At 37.0% G+C, this 19587-nt stretch overlaps 1 protein-coding gene across 3 annotated transcripts; it reads right to left on the bottom strand.

Moving 5' to 3' along the window:
• Positions 1–381: 381 nt before the first annotated feature.
• Positions 382–18517, bottom strand: CBLL1 (Cbl proto-oncogene like 1). 3 transcript variants are annotated; one of them, XM_065938683.1, is made up of 6 exons: positions 16475–18517; positions 11533–11700; positions 8534–8631; positions 8051–8134; positions 6977–7050; positions 382–4654 (listed from the first exon to the last, which is right to left on the bottom strand). In XM_065938683.1, exons 1-6 carry the CDS (start codon positions 16485–16487, stop codon positions 3616–3618), a joined length of 1476 nt encoding a protein of 491 aa, XP_065794755.1. In that variant the 5' UTR covers positions 16488–18517; the 3' UTR covers positions 382–3615. The 3 variants fall into 3 exon arrangements, with proteins under 3 accessions (XP_065794755.1, XP_065794754.1, XP_065794756.1); XM_065938682.1 differs by having other exon boundaries at positions 8534–8634; positions 16475–18515; XM_065938684.1 differs by lacking the exon at positions 16475–18517 and adding an exon at positions 12796–12941 and having other exon boundaries at positions 8534–8634.
• Positions 18518–19587: the final 1070 nt, after the last annotated feature.

Here is a 19587-nt window from a genome sequence, read left to right as displayed (position 1 = left end):
AATCTTTCCAACCCAGGGATTGAACCTGGGTCTCCCACATTGTAGGCAGACTCTTTACTGACTGAGCCACCAAGGAAGACTAGATTAATAAGAAATGGACTTAAATACAGTATTAAAGTTGGTGCTTACAACTAACTTAGAATAGAAATAAGATATTCTGAAGACATAGGCTAGATTTTTAGAAAGACTTGGTCCTGCCCAAGTGATAAAAACTCATGACCCACCATTTCATTTAACTCCTGTGATTCTGTAATGCCTAAAAATTCAAATGAGAGATGAGGAAATTAAAGTTTAATATTAAAATGTTGCTTTAACAATTCTGCCGTAACGCTTTTCCCCTCAAAAATAGAAAACTGAAGGGGCATGAATCAAAACAAAAAATGTTTGAAAATTCAAATATTTTTATTAGTATCATTACCAAGTATTTTAACTGGCTTACCTCTCTTTCCCCTGTAAGTGTAGTATATCCAATATTGCTTTATTAGATTGTGCATATATTGTAGTAAGTAAAGTCTGCTTGGTCTAGGCCACAACTGAACAGATTACAATTACAAACCAGTAAAGAAAAATAAATGCACTTCAGTTAGAATAGAGTATGATTGTGTCAAGCCTCAATTAACATCAATATACCAATTTGATGGTTGATCTAATAATCAGAAAAATGTATTTTTGTTTCAGGTACTTGAGATTTTTCCACATACTTTTTTTTTTCCATTAACGCTTTTTAAAAAATAAGTTTACATGGTTTTTCCAAAAAGATGTATGAAAGATACTCTTCCAGTACATCAGAACAAAGCCAAAAGCAGCTCTGTATACTTCATATCATAAAATGACCTATTTCAAGTTTAAAAATATGGTCAAATTATCTTTTCCATTTGTATTTTAGTGTTAGTCTCTTATACAATAACTTGAGCAAGTGGTTTTTTACAGGGCAAAATGAATATTAAGTAGTTTCTTACAATCTTTGCAACTGATAATTTTCCCCTATACATTATACTCTGAACAAGCATGTCACTTTAGAAATATTAACGTTCACCTTGCTGGTTTTAATCTCCAAAAATGTGAAATTTTGCTGTAGAAGTTGTATCAATGTGAAAAATTCTGCATTCTCCCAAATGTGTCATCATTAGGTAAAAATTCATCTAGGCAAAATAGTATTTATGCTTTCATTTTATTGTTTTTAAGAATTAAACTGCCACCTCAGTAGTCTTTTAAGAGCAATATAATGAAACATACATACATTTAATTTAGACTTATGTCCATCATAGCTTCAAAGGCTTCCCTGAAATAAGGCTGGGATTCACATCTTTTTCCTTAAGGAAAGAAACACTAACAATAATTTTGTTATCCTTCTACCCACCCACCCTCATTCAAACAATAACTGGATGAATTCAAGTCTAACACCATTTAAAAAAAAACTGTCTGCTACAACACATTCATTTGAACTGCCTCCCTGTGTAACACATATTTCTTAAACCTAACCAAAAAATTTTAAAGCCTACGAGACTTAACATGTGGAATTTTACCGTGATAACATTTTTTTGTTCAATACATTCAATTCTAGTGAATTTCAATTAAATCAGGTGAGCTCTTCATAAATAGCTGAGAAGCTTTAAAGTGAGTTTTGTTATTTCCTATTACATGAAACCAAAATATTGGTACTGAATTTTCAATAATATTTTAACAGCTCCTAAAGAGGGCCATTAAAGGTAATCAAGTTTGCACCAGTCCAAGTACCTACAGTAATATGATAGACACACTCACCACCATTTCACACTATTTCACTCCTATGCTTCTAATAACCATTTCTCATTAGAAACACCAAATTAACACTGAACTCTCAAATTGCTAGGTGTGAAAAATCACGTACTTTCACTTAAAAAAAAAGTGTATTATTTTCAGCTGGTCATGGTTGAAAGGGCCATTTATATTATTTCAGCTCTAAATTTATAGATGACTTTGCATCAGATTATCCAAAGTGAGAAACTGCTTTGCCTGTTCCTGACAGAATTAAATGGTAAATTAGCCATCAGTTCACCTCTTGTCAAAAAGAAATGTTCTAAATTTATACACTACAAACTATTTAATAATAAATGGTATCTGTATACTACACATTTCATGTTTATGTTATGCACCATTTTAGGGGGGAGGAAGTACTTCACAGGGGTGTATTCAAAGGATATATAGTAATATCCTAAGAATGTTGATTTATACATATGAATTCTGTATAAACTGTAAGTGGTCATCTTAGCTGGACTGTAACAAGCCCCTATAATGCAAAAGCTGACTCTGAAGGCACCTTATAATGCACTGAAATTCACAATTTAGACATTACTTTTCTCTTCAATACAAAATCATCTGGTAGTCTTCACTGTTGACTCTATGCTAAAAAAACGTTCCAAGTTTTAGACTGCTTAACCAATAAAAGAAACAGGAAGTCAGTAATAGTTTTTAAATGTCAAGTTAGAGAAAAACACCTTATCATACAGTAATGAAACCTGAGCAACGCAAGTATGTGATTACAAGAACATCCTTCATTAATACAGTATTCAAATTCCTCCATGGCATTCAAATTATACTTTAAAACCCAATAAACAAGAAACCACTTAAGCACAGGATCAAATTCTACCATGAAATGAGGAATTACATAAAGCCTATTCAACCCTAAATATTTAGTTTCAGACAATGAGCGGAGAGGAACACACTTCATCTAAAGAATACCACTGATACAGTTCTATAAAATGTTACTTAAGGTTAATAAGTGTGATGCATCATGTGACTCCAACCATTCAGTAAAAAGCATTAATGAGTAACAGTATCCCCAACAGCTTGGAGCCTATAGAGTTGATTACTTTGGCCCTATCTTTCCAAAAATACAAGCAATGCCTCTTAACATTACAGACATAAATATTTTTAGACTGGAATTTCAATGTATTCTGGTGCTCCTGAGGCTGCCTATAAAGGAAAAGGCATCCAAGTGAAGTGCATTATATACCTAATATACCTCAAAATTTCAGTGCCTAAAATGTGAAATAATTTTCTACCATTTAACAGTCTGCCTTACAGTAAATTCTATTAGATTTTTACTTTTAGGATTTTATTGTAACTTTGGGAAATTAGTGGTAAAACATATGGTTTAAAAAACAGTATGTGGCTGCACTTAAGTTCACATAAAAATAGCATTTTACAACCATATTGAAATTTAATCCTTTTACACAGGTTAACAAAATGTATCACAAGAAAAACTTAAACATTGGGTTTAACAAAAGACATACTTTTGAAAGTGGAACGATGGAAAAATGTTTTGAATTTTTTCTTTTTTTTTTTTTTTTTACAAATGGTCACCTCTGGGTCAATTTACCACACTAGGGGAACAAAGTTCTTAAAATATAGCCGTGCTCAACGGAGCCACTTCACTGCGCTACAGTATAGTACTTGAAATCAATCCTAAGGTCAAGGCTTAAAACCATTTTAGGAGACAAGACCCTAAGTGTTGTACAGCCACCTCAGCAAGAGGTGCTTTTTCCTTCCCCGAACAGTCAAAGCTTAAAGAAAAGATTGACTATACGTATAAGTTTTGTTTCCTCATCATATCATCAGTTCAGAATACTATTATCATTGGTAATACGGTCTATATCTTGTCTGATCTGGATGATGTGGTCCAGGTAGTGGGGTCTGAGAAGGCGGACCCTGCATTCGTGGAGGAGGAGGTGGCCCTCTCGGTGCAGGCCATATACCAGGACTCATTCCCCCTGGTTGTGTAAATGGAGGGCTCAGAGTTCCTTGATCTTCAGTGAACTGGGGTAAAGAGGTGGGGTTGTAATGGTGAGGAGGGGGTGCAGTTACAGGTGGACCACCATGTTGAGGTGGGGGAGGTCCTGGAGGAGGATGATTCATATAAGGTGGCATCTGGGCAATAATATGTCCAGGGGGAGGGGTAATTGGTGGTGGAGCAGAGGTCATTGGTGGAGGTGGAGCTTGGCTGTACACCAAGTGAGGAGTACCTGCGGCCTGGGGAGGATGTGGCATTGGATGGCTTATTGGTGGTGGAGGAGGTGGGGGTGGTGCATAATGTTGCTGTGGAGGCATAATATGATGAGGGTGCGAGACCACTGGTTGACCCTGATATTCAGGATGATGGTGAGCAGGTGCGGGGGCAGGAGGTGGTGGTTCTCTAGCACCTGGATTTGAGTCATCCTGAATAGGGACAGTTATTAAATTGCTGTGTTTTCTTGTTGAAATGCGAAAGGTTTCCTGACTGACTGAGCGAGGTGGAGGTGGAGCCATGGACAACTCAGCTGGAGGAGCACGAATATCCTCATGTGGCTGATTATAGTGCTCGTGGGGCACATGTTGCAAAGGAGGAGGTGGCATCATGATGTGCTGCTTTGGCGGAATATGGCTCATATGGTGCTTGTCTGGCGGCATAATAAAACGGTCGGGGATTTCAGCTGGTGGTGGGGCAATAGGAGGAGGATGAACATTTTCAAGTGAAGCCCGGGTAACAGGTTTTCCAGCTCTCATATGGCGGTGGTTGATATGAGCCTGTAAGTCTCTCTGAGACAAGTATGTTCTCTTGCACCCTTGAACAATGCTACACATGAAGAGAGAACCTCGTGTACACTGCTCAATTCGCTGCACAGGATCACTACAGCTAAATTAGAAGGGGAAAAAAGTTTGATTTACTAAAAACAGACTATAAAAATAATGCACTAAATTTCAAAGATATGACTAGTTTTAAATTTTATTATGGAAAACACTGTAAAAAGTTCTCAATTAAAAGTTATAGTTAATGTAAGTCAACCTTTAATCTTTTCCACTTTGTGGTCTGTTTGCTATTAAGCATCAGCATTTCTGTCAACATCAAAACTCTTAAGAAAAAAATTTAAACTGTTTATCAAACAGAGTATGTTTGAAGCAAAGACCTTTTCTTACCAAGATTTAGAATTTATCTGATTTCACAAACAATTCTATGTTTTGCATCCCCCAAAATTCTATGTTTTGCATCTGTGTGCAAAAAACCCCAAAAATCCAGTAAGAGCAAACCAAAGGATCTGTCAGAATCAGAGAATGCAAGCTTGTAGAGTATTTATTGACCAGTAAGCAATTTTCTGAGCAAATAATACTAAGTAGAAGATACCAAGTGAAAGGTATTGTAAGAACTACAAAAATAAACAGCATCATCCTAATCATTAAGGTTCTTAATATTAAACAATATTTTAAATTCAAACCATGAATGCCAAGAGTCCTTTCAAGGAGGGGGTCTTCCTGAATTGTCAGACAAATTTACGACTACAAAGTATTACACACCCCTATTTTTCTAAATTAAAAACACTAAATTTAACTCAATTATTTTCTGAATGAGTCATGATCAAATTGTAACTATTCTTCATTCACTGTTTTTTAATCCACTTTTGCCTTTAGAAGGCTTCTTGAAACAGTAGAAAGACTGAACTAGGAACTGGGACTGGGATGGACCTAGTATTGGCTCTGAGATCTTGAAGAAGTCATTTAAACTTTGTTTCTTTATCTGTAAAATGGGTTATAACAGCTAACCTAACTCATAATGTTTTTATACACACTTCACCCTACTTAAAAGAACATTTGAAACATCAATGAAACAGTGAAAATAATAGGACTTAATGAGTAGTTAAGCACTAAACATGTATAAGCTATCATCATTGAATATGTGGGTCAGGTCATATGCCCTGTATCAAATGGCTCCATATTCTTGATTTTGAGTGATGGCTGGTGTTCCTTCCTCACTGTAGGCTGGTACTACTTCTTCATACTTAGGAGGCTTCCCTTTAGTGGCCATTTGGCACACTTCTCATTTTTTGCTTCTAATTTGCTGTAAACTCTGAAATAGTTCCACAGTAACAGGATGGCGGCGGGGGGGGGGGACGGACATTTCTTTGGGTGATGCTTAAGCATTAGTATATAATATTTACATTAATTTGGACTGTCATCTCTTCACTTCCTGACCCAGCTCTATTAATCCAGATAAGCTTATGTTTTAATATACCTAACAGCCAACCAGTGATATGCTTACTGAAGTTACACTGAAAAACTTGAAAACTAAAGTCCCTTTTATATGCTAAGAGAAGAATTAGTTCTTACTGGTTTGTTAATTCATTCTCTACCACAGATGCCAATCTTCCTACACCATAAAAGAAAATTATCCCTTACAACTGTCCACAATTTTGTTATCAACTAATACTACAACCCTTGGGATAGGTTCTAACTTAGGTTATAAGTAACGCAGAAAGCGTACAGTTGTTCCAAAGAAGTTTCTCTCAAAGTTTTTCTTAAATCTTCTATCAGGGGTTCTGAACTGATATAAAAATTCAAAGTTTATTCTGGATCCTTTAAGACCATCCCCAAATAGATCACTATCAATCAACACCTCCCGATGGTCTTAACTTGTCTGAGCCTGTCTTAGACCATGAAGGTGTTCTAAGATGTACTCAAGACATAATCAGATTTGAAGGCAATAAATAGTTTATACTTACATAGTACTTGCTATCTGCTACTCATTTACTTCTAATAACAAGCCAGGGAGGTAAGTACTATTATTAGCTCCATTTTACAGATAAAGAAATCGCCTATGTGACATAGCTAATAAATCACAAAATAGAGATTTGAATCCAGGAATTCTAATTCCAGAGTCTTTGCTCTAAATCACTACATGATACTACCTCTCTAGCATCCCATTAAAATAAGAAAATATCTTTGGATTATAATGCTAACTTTGTGATGTATTTTTTATTGTTATTTTGGCCAATGTGAATTAACTGATAATAGCTAATTAGCCCCATCCTAAGGAGAAGGTCACAGTCAACTCTAGGCTCACAGATAAACATTAGTCAGGTCTACACACTTGCCATCTTGCCCTTGGTCTATATCATATCGTCACCTTTAACCTAAATTACAAATCATTGTATCACAATCCTTAAAAATTTAAGGATGATCTTACCCCGGACACATCTTATCTCCCTTTTTTTCATGTAAAATAGCACAGTCATAGCAAAAAACATGCTTGCATGGAATCTGTGAACAGAAACATGTTACAGTTAAGTATTCTAGAACAAATTAAAATACTTCTATAAAAAGCAACAGTAAGCACAGTGACCTAGACATAGAAGGCACTTGAGAACTGTTTATTAAAATGAACATTTATTAAGTATTGATTACATAAAAGCAACAGTTAACCTTTTTCAGTCACAAAGCTCTTTGTGAGAATGCAATGAAAACTTTGGCCCTTTCCCCCAAAAAACACACACATGCACATTCATGGTCCCTACAGGTTAAAAGCTCCTGAAGAATACTGTACAATGTTTCACCTAGTCCTGTTATCTTCAGAAAGTATTTCATGGCAGTGAAAGAACAAGTATCTTCTACATTTAATACAAGTAGCTTTCTTCCCTGGTAGTCTTACCTTAATGAACTTACAAATATTTAAAAATAAATCAGAGGGACACAGTAAAGTAATGCTACACTATTTTAAAAACTCACAATTCATTACTGTTTAGTTATGCCACACAGCAAAGCGACAGTGCAGATTCCACGGCTTCTACCACAGATTAAACAGTGAATTCAATTTTTTTCCAACCAAAATGTAAAACTACCTATTTATATATCAAAATTACTATAAAATTACAGTTAGTGCTGTATTTTAAGTGCTTAGAATTTAATTCTCAGAAATCATAAATAATATTTAATTCAGTTTTATATTAAAAATTTTAGCCTTTAGAAATAACTGATTTTATTCTGTTAAAGAAAAATAATTTTTTTCCTTAAGGATCGAACCATCCAAAGAAATTAGTTTTCACAATTAGTTTCCTTAATTAATATTTTACAAGAAATCCAAGAATCTGTCAAGATAATTTTATTAAATGCATATTATCCCCAAACTTTCCTTAGCTATTTTATACTTATTATAAACTTTATTGTTAAACAATAATAAATCTATCTACTTAAATTTCAGAGTCCTCATCTCTACACAAATATATAAATTTATAAAAACAGAATTTAACTTAGTTATACTTACCATTCGCCCATAAATTTTAATAGGTAATCCACATTTGTCACAGAAATGAACTGGAGTATCATCCTTTTCACCTAAGATGTTTATCTGTTGAAATGATATAATTAAAATTTCCTTAAGCATTTCTAAAAATTAAGTCTATAAATTACACAATGAATTAGTTAGTATAAAAGTTACCAAAACAATTAGAAATGAAGGTCTCTTGATATAATTCCCACATATGCCACATTATTTGAGCCACCATCAGTTTTGGGTTTTTTCCCCCTTTGACAGTGTTATTACTTATTGATTTTACTTGACGTCACTGAAAATTACTTCAGATTATTTTTGGAAACAGTGAAATAGGGTATTAACAAATGATTTATGGGTACTGAAAGATATAATTATAATAAAAATTCACACTATTCTTTATGCAATCTAAATTGTCCTAATAAAGTATTTAAAATATCTTATTGTTCTAATATTTTTTTTTATTTTTAGTTATACCTGAAAGTCCCAAAACAGGTGTCCAGGAAATCTTCGTTGATTTCCAAACAGTTCACCCCCTTTACAGTCATACCGTTCCTCTTCATTATAATCAAATCCTTCTGAGAAAACAAAATGTTACCTATTAACTTTTCACATCTCAAATTTCATTTTGGAAATACAGGTACATAGACCTGTATTTCTATTTTGTACATGGACAGAATAGACCGGTTCACTGACACCTTTCAAAGCTCCTCTAAGAACAGTATAATCAAGTCTTAATAAACAGCTGCTGGAAATGATCCTGGGACCCATGCAGTCCAATTCTCATGCCTGAGAATACTGCAGTACTGGAGACCATAACAACACACAGAGGCGGAGCTAGGAAGGGATCTCTGATCTCTTCACTCCTATTCAACAGCTCATATTAACCCACCAGACTATTTCTGGTATAAAACTACTAATAATTATCATCATGATTATTACACAAAAGATACTGATTGTCATTTATTCTGATCATGGTATAAAAGTGGTATTACGTTGTAATTGGTATTAGTGCCAAAGGATTAACAAAGAATTCTGCAGGCTTTCTTATGACTTAGAAAATTAGGTAACCTCTTCTTCAGCTTTAAACTGAACCTGACTTTAGAAACAACATACTTATACCTCATCATTTCAATTAAAATCTTTCCCTGGTTATTCACCCAAACGGCAAAATTTATATCATATCTACAAGTCTCCTCCCCTACACTGTATGTATCAATATCAATAAACTTCAAGATGAAGATCAAATGGGCTCAATTTCTCTGACCTGATTAAAAAGTTGATGGCAATCCTCTCATCTTAGACAAAAGAAAATAAAATCAGTGAACAGTTTGATAGGGATTCTAAGTAGAATCCAATTACCTAAGGTAAAGCTGAGAAGACAAATCTATCCCTCCAATATGTCAGGCTTCTCAGGACTTTTGGCCCTAGAACTGGTTAACATCTGCAGACAGACACACAGGCACAGATACAATAATCTCTTGAAGCTGATACTGATACACTGGTGTACTGCTTATCTAATTACCTGCAACACAAACATAGAGTTCTTCTAAGTTATATCTGAGTGACCCTAGGCTCTTAGTCGGCCCATTTATGCCTTATAAAAGCTGCTGTCACTGAAAACTCAAAATGAGGAAAGTTAATTTTTCTACTTACCTAAAACTCAGAAAATTATTGAGCAGAACAAGAGCCAAGAAAATCATGAGCACATTATCATTATCCAGAGTGGTTCAACCTATACTCCCATCATTAAACTATACATATATCTGTATAGATAACAAAGCAGCAGCTACTGCTCCATCAATAACCTAGGGTACTCTGCCTTTGGCCTTTCTAGTTTTAAAATAATTTTTTAAAACTATACAATAATGTATAAATAAATTATTGTTTAACAGTAAAACAATGCAAAAAAGCTAAAATCCCCTTTCTAGCCCTTTCCTCTCAGATATCTCTTCATCCCCTCCCACTTCAGGTCACACCCCATTTTTAACAACCAAATATACATCCATAAAAGTTCCAAAGCAGTGATCAGCAAACTTTATCTGCCTAAAGACCAATTAAGTAAATACTGCCATACCTGCAATTACTCAACTATACCAATACAGTGTGAAAGCAGCCATGTGTTGTGTGCCCTAAGCTCAGTCATGTCCAACTCCCTGTGACCCTATGGACTATATACAGCCCACCTGGCTGCTCTGTTCATGGGATTTTCCAAGCAAGAACACTGGAACGGGTTGCCATATTCTATTCCTGGGGATCTTCCCAACCTAGGGATCGAACCTGAGTCTCCTGCACTGGCAGGTGGATTCTTTACCAATGACCCACCTGGGAAGCCCGCAAACAGCCAGACAATACTTAAAAGAATGGGCATGCATGTGTTCCAATACAACTTTATTGATAAAAAACAGCACTGGATTTGGCCCATAGGCCATAAAATACTCACGAAATGGCGAAAGGCCTTTCTAAGGATGACATAAAACTCAGAAGTTCAGTAGATAACACTGAACGTCTGACTACAAAGAATTGTCAAGCTTCTCTACAATAAAAATTTTATACATAAAATTCAAAAGACAAATAGGGAATATACACAACATATAACAAAAGCCAATTTTGTTAATCAACAAAGAACTCATAAAAATCAAGAGAAAGACAATCAAACAGGAAAAAAATGGGAAAAGGATATGAACAGATAGAGCCTAGAAAAAAGAAATGACCAATACTATGGAAACATATAGCACTGCTCATAAATTAAAGAAATGTATATCAGTACAAAAATTTGTAAAGGATAATAGTACCAATATTGGTGTGGGAGTATAAAATGATGTACCATTTTTTAAGAACCATTTGACAACATCTATTAAATTCTAAAATGCATAAATTCTAAATCCACTAAGTTCTAAAATGCCCAAATTCATGCAAAATTTAAATTTCAAAATATACATACTAAGGTGTGTATTCTACAAAATATACATACTAAATAAATAAGGACATTTACTGCAAAATTGTCTTTAACAGCAAAATGTTTTTTTAAAAATTGTTAAAATAAATTATGGTATATCCATAAGTGAAATACCTAAACCCATTTTCTTAAATGATACATCTGAATCTACTGAGAAAGCAGAATCTCACATGCATCTTACAAAATAAAAGGAGGCAGTTATAAAGCAACTATGAAAGTCATACCAGGATTTGAGGGGAGAATAAAAATGGGAGGAGGGCAATTTTACTTTAGCATTGTTTTCTGTGATACTGTTTAGATTTTTCTAAACAATAGTGTTACTTTCAACAACAAAAGAAAATAAATCAAAAATATTTATAAAGGGAAAGTAAAATATGCCAAAATGAGAAGTCAAAAGACTGAAGAAGAGAGTATTTAAGATAAAAAAAAAAGGTGGCTAAAAGTAAATAAAATCACACTGCTTATTTGGTGGAATCAGATGTAAAAGAAAGACTTTTGGACCTGTTAAACACATTACCTTCATCACCAGCTGGAGCCTTTGCAGGCATCCTGTTTATAGTCCTTGGAGTTCGAGGTGAAGCTTTGGCTTTGTTCCCTTGTTTGGAGATGAGCTTTATAGGAATTCGTCTTCGAACATCAAGACCACCCAATGATCCAGAACTATTAGTGCCTTGTAACTCATTGTCTGTGTTAGGAAAAAAAGTTGTAATTTCTTTTAGGTTTTCTTTTTGAAGGTTATTCTGCCACAGGTATTAAAGCAATATACTCAACATTATGAAGGGCTGAGTATCTGATTTTAAATACTATGCTATGTAAGTTCAAGTACTAATTTTCTCTATTTTGGATAAACTCTTAAAGCAATGCGTTTAAAGACATGGAGCCCTTTAAAAAGTTGACAAATGTTATAGAACTTCTCCCTAAGAGGATGGACAATAAAATTTTCCATGTAATTCCAGAGCAGTTTATAGAAACATAAGATCCTTCTGTGTAACAACTGTAAGATTTTTTTTTAAAGAAGGAAAAAAAGGTAAAGAAAGAACAGCAAAAAGAAAGAAAACCATCATTTCCATCAAGCATGCAAAATAGGCACTCAATGAATTTAGTAATCTGCATCTACATCAGGGCAATCAATAATATTGGAAACACAAAACTAACACTGACAATGGTAGAATTAAATAAATAATGCCCTGAAAATGAAGTTAGTTTTAGGGATGTGATTATCCTCTTCGGTGTAAAACAGTTTTTCTAAAAAGCATTCAGGAATATAGTAAAAATTACCACACTATTTAGCAGTAAACACACACACTAACATACTAGAACATTTCTTAGATGTACAGGTGACTGCATTATTCTTAGTCAGCACTGTAATGGTAAATTATAGGTGAGGAGGATACAAGATTTCTGTACTTCCAACTAGGCCTAAATAACTGACACTTTCTATGTCTCTGTTATTAGCTTATGAAATAAATTTACTCATATACTATGAGTAATACAAGCATTATTTCATAGAACTGACTCTATTTTAAGATTAAAAGCCACCTTTTTTCAAGTCCATGACGACACAGTACAATCTAGAAAATATTTACCTTTATCTGCTAAAAACAGAAAAGGAAATGCCCTAAAGTAGGAAATGCAAATAATTTAAAATAGCAACATTTTCAAGATGATAATTAGTGAGCAACACTGTGTAATTGCCCCTGCAGGAGACAGCACAATCAGAGACACAACCAAACTATCCACATTAAATTCACTAAAGTCAAATTTGGAAGTAGTATCCTACCCAGCAGTAATGATCTCCAAGGATACTAGAATTACACATTGATTTGCACTCTTTCTCAATAATACACAGAACAAAATTCAAAATCGGTCCTTAGCTATTAATTTAAATATCTTTCAGTCTGCTTTCTATTATTATTTTCATAACAGCTAATCTGCAAAAAAAAAAAAAAAAAAACCATGAGAATGGGAATACATAGACAGTTAAGACTTAAACTAGGATAAATCCATCTTGATTTAACTCTCAATGCTTCACAAAATGTATCAACAATCAGATAATGCTTTCATCTGCTTTCACTCTAGTTGCTTATTTAGTTGCTAAATATCTACAAGCAATGAAGCAGCAAAAAGATAATGTATTTCATCTGCTTTGACTCTAGCTGTTTAAAATACCTACAAACAATGTAATAGCAAAAAGGTATGACAGAATGATTTTTGTTTTGCTTAGAAGGTATTCCTGACTTTTCAATAAATTAAAAAATGAATTAAAAAAATAGCAAGTTATCAGAGACAGTTCAATGACATCTTTCCGACAGTAAAAGGACTCTGAACAGTTTTACCTTGGTGAACAACATTTCATTACTACAAGTCCTTTTCACACTACCTAGACACCTGAGGTCATGATTATGACTTTCAAGAGCCTGCTGCCCTCTAACTCCTGCCTCAGATTCCAAGTACAAAGTACAGCTTTAATAGTGACATCACTCTGGGTTTATCTTGGGGCTTGGGGGATTTTATTAAGAGTCAAAATATACAGCACTATTTCCTTTTGAATATCACAACTAAAAACCCTAAAGGCCTAACAACGTAAGTCCTTGGATATTATAGAAAGTGAGAATTAAGGATGTAACCGCCCATATGAAGTGAAATCCACTGCAAAAGGCCTAAAACGGAATACTGTATTATAAAGGTTTTAAAAAGATTTGTGTAGAATTTTATCTTGAATTAAAGGAATAAAGAAATATTTTTACAAAATTTAGGTTACAGTTACAACTAAGTGCTAATTTTTAGAATGGCCAAAGACTCAATCAAGTATTAGGAGTTTCTTGGAGTAATTTTCTATTACAATACGACAGGATAGCCTTCATTTTATGACTGACAATTTCAGCACGTTCACAAAACCAATCATTTTTGCATAACATTCAAGCGTTCCATCAATTTCCCCACAGGCCTCTTTTAATCCTTTGAGATTAGAATTTTCCTTTTGAGATGCCTATCCTGACATAATGTCTTCAATTTGTTGGCTATCTGGCACGTCCTCATTTCCCAATGATTTTATTTGTGATTCAAACAATCACCAAATTCACATTTATGAATATGATGAAAACTTGAATATTGTGTAAGATTTGTAATCACAATCAGTGTACAACATTTGATACCATTTTCTGACATGAAACTGGTAAGGACACTGCCTTATAAGGAAATTTTTAAAAAAAGAAAAAGAAAAGAGGCTCATGTTAAGTATCTGGGATATCTGAGTAGGAACTATTTTTTCAAGTGGTCAGTTCATTAGTGAATATTTCCATGTTAGGATGACTTTTACTTTCTTAGGCAAACTTTTAACTTAGAAAAGTAGGATAATAAATACTCAAGATACACACCAACCCACATTTCAATTTCCTAACGTAACATCCTTAAACTGTGAAAAGTGCTTGACTCCCAATTCCAGTAACTGGCTCAAATGAGAAATATTTCACTAATGTGGCACGTTTGCTTCTCTAACACCAAGATTTCATGGTTTCAATTCTATAAACTTCCAAACACTAGAGTTCCCTACTGCTAGGCCCTCTTCTCTACTGTTTTCCCTTTCTTTAAGTGATCTCATCCATCCTCATGCCTTAAAATCATTATATGGTACCAAGTCCCAAACAAGTTGCCCTATGATTTCCACTTGACAACTCCCCTTCTATGTCCCAACAAACACCTCATACTTAGCAGTCCAAAGTCTTGTTGCCAAATTTCCATTTGTCACCTCTACTCCATTTAAAAAAAAAAAAGGTATTTTTCTCCCAAGTCTTCCAATAAAGGACACCACTCAAACTAGAACCCTACACACCTTTCCCTTCTCTCACATGCCTCCAAACCAATCCACCAGGGCCTGAGTTCTACCACCAAAAGATTCACTGAATCTGCCCATTCCTGTTTTTACTAAACCAAGCCACCGTCACTAAACCAAGCTTCTTTTCTGGTCTATTGCAATCACTTCCTAAATTTTCTATTTATCTTGCCTCCCTCTCTTACACCATTCTTCATACAACTACCTATTATACTTTAAAAAGAGACTATGTTCCTCCTCCACTTCTGTTCAATGGCTTCATATTGCACTTAAAATAATACTCAAATCTTTACCATGGACTTCAAAGTCTTGCACCGCCCGACTCCTGCCTTCCTTACCAATTTATCCTAGGGCTCTTTCCCTCTACCTAAGTGCAGCTGATTGGTTTTCTCTATATTTTCCTCCCTCAGAGTCTTAGTACGTGCTATAAATGCTTTCCACGTGATTTATGCCAAGCTGGATTCTTCTCATCCATCAGATCACAGTTTACAAATGTTACTTTCCTAAAAAGACTCTTCCTGACCATCCTCTCTGAAGCTTCCACCTTCCACAGCTCCATATGTCTTCTTCAAAGCCCTCATAATAATCTGTATTTCTAAAAACTTGTTCATTGTGGTTTTCCCAATAGAACGTAACTTCCATGAGGACAGGGACTCAGTTCATCTTGTTTACCACTCCACCTCCAAGCCTAGGAGAGTATGTGTATATACATACGTGTGTGTGTGTGTGTGTGTGTGTATGAAGAGTATGTGTATATACATACGTGTGTGTGTGTGTGTGTGTGTGTGTGTGTATGAAGTTAAGTAAACAGTTGATGACTGAGGAATCTAACTAATACTTGATACTGGAAAAAGCCTTTTATCACTCTACTAGTAACACGGCTGATATAACTGAACGGATCTGTATCCAACTCCAAATGCACTCATTCAACAGCCAAAAACTGCAAGGAAGCAAAAGACAAAAAACACTTAAGAAAGAGTGGAGCCATTCTTACTTGGAGAAAGTAATGAGAATATCTTGATTTTAACCTCAATACTGATGGTTAAGGACCACAGCTGAAGCGCGCGCGGGGCATGCTATAGGCTTAAGCAGAAAAGTTGCTCCCGGTATCATTCCAAAACCCATATCCGGCTCCCTTCTCCCACCTCTAGTCCAAGAAAGATTGGAGAGACAACAACGACAGGCAGTGACCACCGCAGCACCCGCCCAAAGCGGACTGAAACAGCAGGAAGTCTCTAACCCACTCTAGCACATCGACTCCCAGTGTAATGAGACTTCCCAGACTTTCTACCCGCCAGTCCCCATAACGCAGGGCAGAGAGCCCAAAATGAGGGGAAAAACTGCCGGCGCTCTCTCCTCTCCGCGAAGCCCGCGCTTCCCGCGGTGCCGGCTCCGGGCTCAGGAGCTGCCGTTGCCGGCACCGAGGCTGTAGGTACCACATCGGAGGGTAGGCCAGGAAGTAGCAGGCCCTGGCCGGACACGGGAAGGGGGTCTGTGAGATTCCTTCCTCGCCGCCACACCCCAGGGCTGTAAGGCGAATGTAACCCCTCTATGTTCGCTGGGCGACTAGTCCCAGGCCGGCCAAGGGGGCATGGAACCTGGACCCCCACTGCCTCCGCCTCCTTACCAGTGTGATCCATGATTCGACTCGCAGGGCACAGTGGGAGCGGAAGTCAACCGCGCCGGAGTCGCAGGGAGCGCGTGCGCGGTACCTTCCGTAGCCCGGGAGGCGGAAGTGTGATCAGGTGGCCCAGGTTGGTGCCTCCAAAAGTTCCCTTCTCTTGCGTTCGCTAGCCGACTCCAGTGAGGGAGTCAGGCTCAGTTCGGGGCAGAGAGAGAAAAAGCGAGTATGCGGGGAGCGTCAGTGTAGAGGCTACTAAGGGTTCCTCTCATCTGCTTCCAGAGGAAGTAGCCTTTTAATACGGAGAGGACACTGACGGGAACGGGGGAGGGGAAGAGCCGGTAGAAACCGGAGGACTAAGCTCGCGGCAGGTAAGGCGGCCGCCGCGCCCCCCCGCACACCCCCGACTCCGCGCGGAGCTTTGCCTTCTGGGACTTGTAGTGCGCCGGGACCCTGGTGCCGACCTAGCCCAACTGCGCAGGCTCAGCCGTTGGGCTGTCCCCACCCCGGCGGGCGGAGTAACGGTTTGGAATCCCCCAGAGTCCGCGAGCGACGTTCTCCGGCACCCCCGGTCCAGGAAGAGTGTAAACAGGCGCTCTCCGGAAAGCGTCCTCCAGCGGGAGGTTGCCTAGGGGACGGTTGAGCTGTATAAGGCTCCCAGCTAGAGAGAAAAGCTCTGTGCCTACATGTCTACATTTTGCTTTGTCGTGATGAGCTGCACAGACCCACGCAGAGCTGACTTGGGTATCTACCCCGGTTCCCACTTCTCAAGTTGCTAACAGTTGAAACCCACTTCTAACGCTTGATTAGCACTCATTTTCTAGGGAAACCTCCCCCTTCCCCTAGAACACCTGTCCTAAGGACTGTACGCCGGGCCAGGTGGAGGACGGATGCAGCGCAGCCGCCTCTTACAAAGGTCAGCGGGGACTCCAGTGCGGAGTAGAGCTGAGGATGGGGAGAGAACGTTAGGGCTGGCCGCCAGGGAGCCGTGAAAAAGCGGAAAGGCCTAAAATGAAGAGACAAGTTACCGCCACGGGCAGTACCTAGTTCCAGTTCTTGGTCCCAAGGGTTGGTGGTTGCTGTAGCTTTCATCGTCCTCAGCCGAAACAAAAGACAAGTGCCAAGGAGTGATTCCTGAGGACCTTCTGGGCCGTCTCCACCTCGCGACCCTGGCGCATGTGTCCACTCCCTTCTCCAGCCCTTCACACTTGATGCTCTCGAATGAGTAGAAAGGAGCACAATTAGTGGAAAACACAAGCTGGGGAGTCAAGGGATTTGGGTTCTATTCTTGTCGTCCCTCGGTGACGACATCATTACCTTGTGTTATGCACGCTTTCAGTGCCAGAGTTCCTAGATCAAATGAAGATTATTGTGTCAACCTCTTAGAGAAGCGGTTTCATGGTGCTGAATTCGGAGTCAAGTTTGTGTAGCGATGTGCTCTATCTGTATAGTTAACCAGTGAGAGCTTGGAATAATATGATGAGTAATACTGTAAGTGTTCTGTGTTATTTGGTGAATGTTTTGGTGGGATCTTTTAAGACTTACCTTTTGTGCAGCTTTATAAACAAGTTTTTAGGTGCATTCACAACTAAGGACAATTGTGATTCAGAGTTAGTCCTGCTTTTGTTAAAATGTAAGTTTCTGTATCCCTAAGTGGTTTTCAAGATGCTTTCAATTGCTGGGCATTTTTTGTGTTTTGCAAATTGGGGGAAACAACCTTTCTTCCATACCTCCCTGTTCCTGTAAATATAATACTTTATATGAAAATCAAGCATTTTCCACCAATTTTGTGTATAAAAGTAGTTGTCACCTAGAAAGTGGTTTTGTGTTTTTTTTTTTTTAATTTTTTCGATCCTCATATTTAGCCTATCAATCATCCTTCAGACAAGGTCAGTTGCATTCAGGGTATGGCTGTAGAGTCAGCCATACTTCAGATTGATTCAGAATAATAATATTAGTGTCTGCTGGTGCTAATATTTAGAGAATTAGAATTTTTAAAGAAGTCTTCAAACTGTGTTTTATGTAATTTAATATGTAAGTCAGAAGTTATGTCAGCATTTTATGGTGCATCAAGTTATGAAAATTTACTAAAAGGAAACTCACGTTTAGATTTCTTATTGCTAAAATATTAAATAAACATTTAAATTATTTGATTTGACCTCGTGCTTTTATGCATTGCTATAGCATCTGTGCTCTATATTCACTTTCCCCTTAACTATAGCCTCACTTTACTAGTACAGTGGCAATATGACAAATTAATTTCTTCCTCTAAATGATAAGAGAAACTGTATATAACATTTTATTATTGCCCTCTGGTATCCATTGTTGCCAACCTTTGTGCTGTAAGCAGTCATAGTTTTACTGAAAGTCAACATTTATAATTTATAGCTTGGTACTGTCCTAAAGTTTATAAAAATGAAACATCATGGTAATGGACAATCAGAAGCACCAAGGTGTATATCATATTTTCATCTTATTGACAGACATCTGCTAGTCAGTGCTCTTCAAGGTGTTTTGTTGACCTTGCATTTAAATACATAGCACTGTTTACTTACAAAAAAAATAGGATGGGTATCAGAAAGCTTGAGACTCCTCAATACCAGATCAAGGGCAATAACTTTCATTTCTTTAATACTTTTTTTTTTTTTGCCCTCACCACAGGTCTTATGGAATCTTAGTTCTGGAACCACATATCAAATCCTGCCCCCTGCAGTGGAAATGCCGTCTTAACCACTGAACTACCAGTGAGGTCCCCTCCTTAATGCTCTTTTAATTCTAACACTGTAGTGCCTAAGACCGCAGAAGGAAAAAAGCGTATAAGTAACAGTTCCTATATGGAGAACCATATAGCCTAGCATTTATAGAAATAATTAAAAACATGGAATTACATTCTGTGTCTTTGAGGAAAATGCAGTGCTACCTACATTCAGAGAAAATTATGAGCAGCAGAGCTGAGGGCAGTCAGGTAGACTGACTTTATTTTGATGAATAGGATAGCATTTGAAGGTGAGGAGAGAAATGAAAGAGGCACCTCAAACCAGAAAGAGCAAGGTCACAGATGTCATAGCTTCTATAGAGAATAGTGATCAGCTTCACTTTGGTCCATGTTTGGGAATACT

Source organism: Muntiacus reevesi, chromosome 6, assembly GCF_963930625.1.
Source record: "Muntiacus reevesi chromosome 6, mMunRee1.1, whole genome shotgun sequence".
Taxonomy (NCBI): Eukaryota; Metazoa; Chordata; class Mammalia; order Artiodactyla; family Cervidae; genus Muntiacus; species Muntiacus reevesi.
This window is presented reverse-complemented; position numbering and strand designations above follow the sequence as displayed.